Source organism: Adiantum capillus-veneris, chromosome 8, assembly GCF_014529385.1.
Source record: "Adiantum capillus-veneris isolate H3 chromosome 8, ASM1452938v2, whole genome shotgun sequence".
Lineage (NCBI taxonomy): Eukaryota > Viridiplantae > Streptophyta > Polypodiopsida > Polypodiales > Pteridaceae > Adiantum > Adiantum capillus-veneris.
Genome location: NC_140938.1, coordinates 158,412,197 through 158,421,236, shown reverse-complemented (window position 1 = coordinate 158,421,236; position 9,040 = coordinate 158,412,197). Strand labels below are relative to the sequence as shown.

Below are 9,040 nucleotides of genomic sequence, written 5' to 3'. Positions count from 1 at the left end.
GTGTGTGTGTGTGTGTGTGTGTGTGTGTGTGTGTGTGTGTCGAGCGGCGCCAGCACGGACTGGTGGAGAGAGAGAGCACGCGCGGGTGTGGAGCCAGGTGCCGGAGGGCGAGACAGAGCATGAGAGAGAGCATGAGCACGAGACAGAGTTCAAGAGAGAGCATGAGCGCGGGGTGAGGGATGGGAGAGGGGATAGGGTTGTGAGGGCTCTGTATGGCCGAGAGCGCACGCGGGTGTGTACGAGCGCGAGGTCCAGGCTGGGGGTAGCCGACAGAGGGCGAGACAAGGAGGGGGGGGTGAGGTATAGTCAACGAGAGAGAGATAAATTATGTGGCTTAGGGGTGGTTCCCACCAAGGGAAGAGAGGGAGAGAGAGAGAGGAAGATAGGTTGTGAGGGGGGGGGGAGGAGGGGGGGGGGGGGGGGGGGGGGGGGGGGGGGGGGGGGGGGGGGGGGGGGGGGGGGGGGGGGGGGGGGGGGGGAAAGAGAGAGAGGATATGGTGGGGGGGTTTAGAGGATAGAGGAAGAGAGGGTGAGAGAGATAGAGGGAGGGAGGGAGAGAGATTGTCCTAAGGCCCGCCGTGGCTGCTCCTGAGAGAGAGAGAGAGAGAGAGAGAGAGAGAGAGAGAGAGAGAGGAGAGAGAGCGAGAGCTAGGGCTAGGTGTAGATAGAGGGGGGGGTGTTAGGCTAGTCGGCCGCCAGGGTTGGGAGGGAGGGGTTATATAGCGGCCCACCGGGGCTGGAGTGTGGACAAGTAGAGAGAGGGAGGGAGAATATTTGGAAGAGAGAGAGAGAGAGAGAGAGAGAGAGAGAGAGAGAGAGAGAGAGAGAGAGAGAGAGAGAGGATAATATGTGTGGTGGCCCGCCAGGGCTGGAGTGTGACAAAGACACCAATGCACCTACCGGGCCGGGTGATGCAACGGCAGAATAGGAGAGAGAGAGAGAATATTAGGGGGCCGGGCAGTAAGAGAGAGAGAGAGAGAGAGAGAGAGAGAGAGAGAGATCGTCTTTTGGTGATAATGGAGGGGTGTGGCCAAACTGGCGGCACCCCACTAGTGGTTAACCTTGGGGGGGTATGGTGAATGATAAGGGCTTCTTTTTATTGTTTTTTTTTCTCTTTTTGGTAACAAACCTTTCCTTCCTTACGATGTGGTTCTCACGGTCACGGTTTCGAAAGCCGACCATCATTAGCCCTCCCATCTGGCTAGAGGCATTCATGCTTCTAGTCCTTCCTTTGCATCTTTAGTTGTGGATTTAGAGGGTTCTCCCTCTTCTGGAATGTCTAGCATGAATTCTGGATCAAACCTAAGAAAATATCTTTTTAGCCTCCATCCATTGACCCTAGTCTTGTGAATTCTCCCATCTGCTTCCATCAACTTATAGATGCCGTTGTCATATCGTTTCTTGATGATAAATGGTCCTTCCCATCTAGGTTGAAATTTCTTGTCCTTCCTGGTGTAAAATCTGTTGTCATATCTCAGCACTAACATACCTTTTTCCAGTCCCTTTTCTTTAAGCCCTTGATTGAAAGTGAGCCGGCATCGTTCTGCCTGCGCTGCATAGTGATTGATTGCTTCTTCCCTATCTAGTCGGAGCCTCTCTAGATCCATGATATGGTTTTGGAGATTTAGAATTGGGCATTGTATCTGGCTAGCCAAGACTCGTGAGCTGGCTATCTGTACCTCAATGGGTAGAATTGCCTCCTTCCCATACACTAGATGGAAAGGGGTGAAACCTAGGGATGTTCGGAACGTCGTTTGGTAGGCCCAAAGAGCTGCCATGAGATGTTTATCCCAGTCTCCTGTGTGATTGTTCACCTGCTTTGTGATGATTTTACAAATCATTCCATTTACCTTCTCTACCAGACCATTGCATTGTGGATAGTATGGTGTGGAATGTCGACGTGTGATGCCTAACTTCTTCATCAGTTCTCCCACCAGATCGCCTCTGAAACCTGGTCTTCTATCTAATATTATCTCTAGAGGAGTGCCAAAATGGCAACAGATATGCTCAAAACTAAACTTTGCTACCTCTTGGGCTGTAATGCGGGTGGTGGTTGTTGCCTCTGCCCACCGAGTCATGTAGTCTACACTCACTATGATGTACAGTTTACCAGATTGGGCCCTTGGTAAATGACCAATTGTATCTATTCCCCATTTCTTCAATGGACCATATGAGATGATAAGAGTTTGTGGATCGTAGGTTAATGTGCGCTCACTGGTCACTCGACAAGCCTTACATGTTTTACACCAATGGTATAAATCCCTGTTCAAGCTAGGCCAAGAGTATCTTGCTTGTAGAATCTTCCTACTGGTGATATCTAGAGCAAAATGACCGCCGCAGACGCCATCATGGCAACTTGAAATTACCTCTATGATCTCACTGGAGGTTGGCACCCGCCTGAGAATTTGATCCTTGCCCTTACAATACAAGTGGTTGTTTACAAGGCGGTATCTAGTAGACTTCCTTGCCAACCACTGTTTCTGGCCTTTGGTGTATCCTTCTGGACATTCTCCTGTATCTAGAAAGCTGACGACATCAGGCATAGCATCACTACCTTGAAAGAGGGGTAGCTTAAGTTTGATGGCTTCTACGGGAACGTCTTGTATTATTTCTTTGGCTAGAGCATCTGCCTTCTGATTTTCTGCTCTGGGGACATGAAATAATTTCACTGCTTCAAATTTTCTTAGAAGATCCTTAACTTGGTGTAGTTGACCAAGTAAAACCCGATTCTTACAAACCCAAGTGCCATTATCTGCCTTATCAAAAGCAAAGCATTGCCAAACACATTTAGGCGCTGAATTCCTTGTGAAATACATTGTTCCAACCCAAGAATTAGGGCTGCATGTTCTGCTTCTATTTTGGAGTGGGAGTGTAATAGCTGCCCGATGGAGAATACTCTTTCTTGTTGCTTATTGAAAATGACTATGCCAGCCGCAGACTGGTCCATGGTTCTCTTGTATGCTCCGTCAAAGAAAAGAGAGTGAGATCTTTCTAGCCTAGGACTCTCTACTATTGGTGTTTCTTGGTTGACGCACTCCAGATTCTCTGTGAACCTTGTAGCTAACCGTCTGCTTTGTGCAATTCTTTTCAACGGCATGATTAACATGTGACAGCTCTAACACCAATTGGGATATAGTTACAATGTCAAGAGCAACTTAGATCAAGGCACCGTGATCGCCAGAATGGAATTAACTAGACACTTTTGGTCAGCTATTCTAGGTTGGTAGTTAGAGTTAGTTTAGACCAATCAACACTTCATTTCAGTCAAGACACACCGAAAGACAAGATTGAAACTGTAACTGATACTGAACACTCGTACACGAAATGAAATAGATACTAAGAATGGGAGCTAAAACTAGGATTATGTATTCAGATAAAAACAAGTACAATGACTGTTCCCAGTTATTGTCTCTGGAAGCTTTCAATCCAGCCGCCTAAGGCCGTCTACATGACTACTCAAACCACCGAGCGCGTGTCATGCAATTCACATGACTACTCAAACCACCGAAGGCGTGTCAAGCAAACCCGTGACGCATCCAATTAGGTCTCCAAAGTATCGACACACAGGAGAAAATCACCTTTACTAGTCTCTTAAAGAAGGCACAGAAGCGTGCAAACGGTCTAGGTGTGCTGTGTGTATTAATGTGCAGTACATGAGCACTTAGATCTGCTCCTAGGCCGCCAATGGTACACTTGTTCATGCTTGTGCTTTCAAAATTAAGCCTCTTGACCTCCACATCCAAATGATCTTGGTCTGGATCTACAATAAAAGAAAGCATTCCAATTTTGTGTAGCTCTTGATCTACTTCTTCTGTGCCTTCTTTATTTGTAGCGCTCTTGAGACACAGCATGATCAGTTGAAGCTTGTCTCCAGAGCGGGTGCAATGTGTGTCAGCAAGCAGCACCATCTTAATTTGAAACGACAAATCTTTGACAATGCTTGTAGTAGCTGATCTATGGATCGTGATGGGTAGTTGCATGCACCCTCTATAAATATTGCCATAAGATGGGTGGAATTCAAAATTTATGATCAAGGGGGTGGTACTGCTTGCTTGATCGTCAGGTATAGTGCAGCACAGAGGGATGAATCCGTAGGGATCAGGAGGTATATTGCTCGATGAGAGCAGAAATGGCGCAGTATTAATGACCATGAAATGTGTGGTTTCAGAGTTATACCCTAGGAAAGATTTGATGAAGTCCGTGTTTTGCAGTGGTTCTGGCAAGGCAGTGACCGGATGCACATAAGCTGATACAACCTTGGCTCGAAGCTTGAGCGCGCCCGTTGCAGTAACGCTCTCCCTCTTCACTTGCACGCTCAGGCTCTCTTGTCCATTCCTTAGTTCACTTTGCACATATGTAAACCAGAAGTCATGGCATGTGGAGTCGTGGAAATCAGGTGCCCACGACATTCCCGCTGTGGCGCAAGCCCTCACATCCATGCCGCACAACTCCACCAGCATTTCTGGGCTGCAAACACTCGCCAGATCTCTTATTTGGTCTTGTAATCTGTTTCCGGATCTTAGCTGCGAGAGCTCTCCTCCCTCTAATTTGCCTAGAAGCCCCAGTATGCCTAGCACACGATCTTCCTCAACTGTGCAATTTCTCTTTCCCACCTCCACAATCACGTCCCACGCTCTCCATATTGGGCATGAGCTCAACAATCTTGCGTACAGACTTCGAAGCTCTTGTACTCCCTTGCTGTTTCCTGCAGGGGGTGAAGGCTCCGTCGACATACGACTATCACACTGCATGACTCCAAGATAGGCTTCCCTATCCACCAAATATATTGTTCTTTCGTTACTGCTCTCAGCTAGATCTGATGTCGATGAAATCATATTGGGCGGCGCATCCACGTGCATTTGCACGTTACGAATCATTGGCAGAGATTGGCACTGCGTGCACACAACATAATTAGTGCTTGGAATTAGAACATCCACCGCTGCTTTATGATTATCTTTTGCAATCAAACTTGCAGGAATATTATTAGCTTCCTCATTTGGCGCAGCATCCGGAATGGGTAGCAGCAACGGTCTGAAGCTGCTACTCGACGGAGCTAATTTCCCTTGCGCCTGGGATCTCTCCTGGTCTTGTAAAAGAAGTTGCAGGTAGAGTTGTAGAAGCTCATTACGACTGAGGGATCCGGATTCCCATGACTCTGTCAGCAATTTTGCGCTACGTTTGGACAGACCCTCGCTGCTGAAGGATTCTGTTTCCTCACCATCATCGTCCCAATCTGTCTTCTTCATTGAGTCCCCACGAAGCTCAAGCGACACGGCCCATGATAAATCAACCTCATCATTGGCATCGCAGATCGATTTTACAAGTTCATATTCCTCCGCTTGTGGCAGCCCACAAAAACACCTACACAGACCAGTCTTAGATTTTGCTCTAGCCAGCATATTCACAAACACTAAGAACTTTGGATCCAGGGCCTCTACAAAGAAGGACAATCGGCGGGGAAGCAGAAACTCTTGGAGCGTCCACACTCTGCTGAACCAACGAGGAAGTTCAAAGCCCCTAGGCCCTTGCTTTCCCCAGAGCTGGTACCCCTCGCCTACACCATGAGTTAACACGTAGCAGCCTTGACTGCGACGGTAGTATGGGCCCATGTTGCCAATCTCTCTGCTCTTCTCCTCCATATTTGTTTGGTCGATGCACAGTGCATCAAACCATATGTGTTTTACTTCATCTCCTGCTAAAAGCCGCAGGAACTGTCGTAGCTCTTGGTAGGACGAGACGTTGCTGAAGTCTGCCTTCTTGAAGGCATGACTGTAAGCATCTGCTTCCATATTCATCCGCTGCCCCGCTAACTGGCACCCATCATTGATTATGTGCTCGCCGATCTCTTCAGAAAGATCCCGAATTCCTTTGCTCCAGGTGTGCGACACAATATGAAAATCCCATCCCCTGCTGCTGCCTTCTGTAAAGACTATATTGCCTTTGTGGTGGCTTGATATAGTGCCAATGACATCTATCAGTCGTATAGGTAATTTCTCACCAATATCAGCACCGAATGCATTTGATTTCAAGAGACTACTGCTGTAATTTCAAGAAGCAGTGCTAATTAGCAGTCTGTATTTGATTAATCATGTGATTATAAAGCAATTCTGATTATATTAAGAACAGATGACATGCACTCATAATTTCAATCACGTTATTATAAAGCAATTAAGGCTGATCGCCCCCAAAAAAGAGCAGATTACTGACGTAAATTAATACGGAAGGGCATTTGCAGTACGGTTTACCTCATTGAACTTTCCTGCATTTCTTTGCAGACGAATTAATTAGCTGCCAGCTGCAGCTTCTTCTTCAAACTAATTGCAGCTTCTTCAATATTAATCTTCCAACCTTTGCTTTCATTCCAAGTTATCACCCAAGCCTCTATTCCATCCTTGACGTACATGGCATGGCGTGCTATGTTCTTTTTCTTTATGCTTTACGTGTAGCCTCAACTTCTACTTAGTTTTGGCTATTGCATTGTTTCAGGTGAAAGTAATCTTTAGAAGAATTTGTATTGTTTCAGTAGAAGGGACGCTCGCATGTAGTTTATTCATTGTCGTTTGCTCCAGCCAAAGACGTTGCCTGGATTCAATCCCGAGCCTCCAGAAGATTTAGCCCATTAAGAGCTCCAATAACCATGCGACTCATGGACGTCGCTGAACTTGGAAGGGATTTGGCTATTGAGATAAAAAGAAGCTGGACTCCTGCTTCGTCCCCATCCCCATCCCCATCCCCGCGTTTGACTATTGCTTCATCTAATTAGTCGTCGCCTTCACCTTTGGTTTATTCCTTGCCTTTGCCCCGTGCTTCGTTGCCCTTCCTCCTCATTTTTTTCTGGTTTAAGTGCCTTTGCACAAGTGAAAGTTCAATCTGACTCGAGCTTCTTGATTCTAATAACCAAGAGAGAAATATTTTACCATGAGAGTGGGGAAGGTAGCATGGGAGAACTTTATACACATATATGTGCATTTACAAACAGGATTATTATACATGTATATGCACCCATGTTCAAATAACAAATTTCCCAACATGTGAGCTTCGACTCATTACTTCGTTCCCGGGGGTAACAGTTTGGGTGGCAGTCCCTGAATCAGTAAAAGAAATGTGTAGTCCTAACTTCGGCTATAGAATAGCCCTATGTAATTTTTTGTATGCTTCCACTTTTTGTAAAGAGTCCCTATTAGGCTGCATTGCGGAGCTACTATCAGAGAATGCATCAGATAAATGTCATTTTGTTCTCTTTCTAATATAAAATCTCTGTTGCCCATTATGGATTTTTTATTAAAAAAAATTACTGATGTAAAAGTAGCTAAGATTTCCAAGTATTCAACAACTTTGAAAAAAGTCTCCTCTCATCGTTAAATCTCTTTCCCTCCACCATCAAGAGATTGGTTTACACTTAATCTCCTTTTTTTAAAAACTAATGATAAGCGATTGCTTCCTATTCAAGAAGGAATCTATAATAATAATAGTCCAACTTTTCATGTATTGAAAGAAACACCTCTCTCTCTCTCTCTCTCTCTCTCTCTCTCTCACACACACACACACACACACACACACATCACGTAACCATACTCCCTCTTTTCAACTTGTTATTGTGCTCATGTTTTCAATGTTTAGTTGAGCCACTTAAATCAATGCAAAAGTGTATTTTACAACAATAAACATCCCTAGAGAGGGTTAAGGCACAAAGGTAGATCGTTTTAGACTTTCAGAGACAAACCAAACTATTGATCAATTTTGAGAGAAACACAACATAAGTAATGGCTAATCCACACAAGAAGGACTACTACTCATTTAAGGAACCTCTACACCTAAGAATCCAAGTTGCATATGAGCGTTGTGATGAGGCATGGGAATACAAGAACTGAATAATAGAAATTTGCAAGTACATAGAGTAGACGCAGGAAATCAGAAATGTATATTGATATCAATTCCCGAGTACAAGAAGAGCATAGCTTGTATCAACCTCCTGACCACCCCCGAGCTATCTCACTCTCCTTCTGTACACAGTTCTCAATCGCACTCTCATCATTCTCACTCTCAATCTCAATCACAAGGTGCCATCACAGTAGCATGGTTTTCATCTACCTTCTTCACGCCAAAAAGTGGCTATTTTCGACCTTCTTCCAGTCTTTAGCAAAGCGGCCCAAAAATAGGTTCGGAAAGAGACATCCTGCATTCAAACACATAGAAACCACAAAACGCAACCCACACTCGAGAGTTAGCAAATTTAGAAAAGTTTTTTTCCCTGGCCATTTTTAGCGAGTCGTAACTCCCAAACGGTTCAGAATTTGACCGGGGCCGGCTCATATGAATTTGTTTGCCTCATCGAGCTCTCCGAAAGTTGTGAGATGGAAAAAATCCATATCTTGCTTAGTTTGCCCGAAACTTTACTTGCAAGTCAGCAGTTTTCACAAAAACAACATAAAACAACATTTTCTCACTTTTTCTCTAATCTACGGACTGAAACATGCATCAAAATGAAGGAATCTGTAAAAACTCAAAGAAACAATATTTTTCCTCGTATTGAGGACTACAAGTGCTACATACAAAAACTTTTCCAAATTTTGACCATAACACCCTCAAAACTGGCTCCCGAGGGGTGTCCCGAGTCAAAATTTGATACTTCACGAGAACGATTAGAATGAAGTTCTATACTCTGGAAAAACACTGGAATGAACAAACTTTAATCCAAACATTTATCAAACTTTGCAGAATAAGGCCTATTACAAGCGCAGAAGAAACTTGGGCTCTGATTTGCTTGAGCATTGTTGGAAGAATGCGTTATTAGCACTCTTGAGTTCTTTAATGCGTTGAGGTGAATGTCAATACATGATATCAATGTCATGTATATCCATTGCTTTTACGGCAATAGCTTCCACTTCATCACGCTCCATATCAATTAAGTTCACCTTTTTTAAGAACAAAACAACCTAAATAATTCTTGCAATTAATTTGAGTGATACAAGGAAAAGTAAATCTACCATAGTCTTTTACCGATAAGGATAATTTTTCATCGTTTGTCACATTCTCCTTC

General features: G+C 44.7%; 1 protein-coding gene across 2 annotated transcripts; it reads right to left on the bottom strand.

The window, feature by feature from the left end:
- Positions 1-3,336: 3,336 nt before the first annotated feature.
- LOC147453245 (uncharacterized) lies at positions 3,337-6,351 on the bottom strand. Of its 2 annotated transcripts, none has more exons than XM_086519124.1 (2): positions 6,246-6,351; positions 3,337-6,036 (listed from the first exon to the last, which is right to left on the bottom strand). In XM_086519124.1, exons 1-2 carry the CDS (start codon positions 6,263-6,265, stop codon positions 3,516-3,518), a joined length of 2,541 nt encoding a protein of 846 aa, XP_086375250.1. In that variant the 5' UTR covers positions 6,266-6,351; the 3' UTR covers positions 3,337-3,515. The 2 variants fall into 2 exon arrangements, with proteins under 2 accessions (XP_086375250.1, XP_086375248.1); XM_086519122.1 differs by having other exon boundaries at positions 3,337-6,039; positions 6,246-6,329.
- Between the last annotated feature and the right edge of the window lie 2,689 nt (positions 6,352-9,040).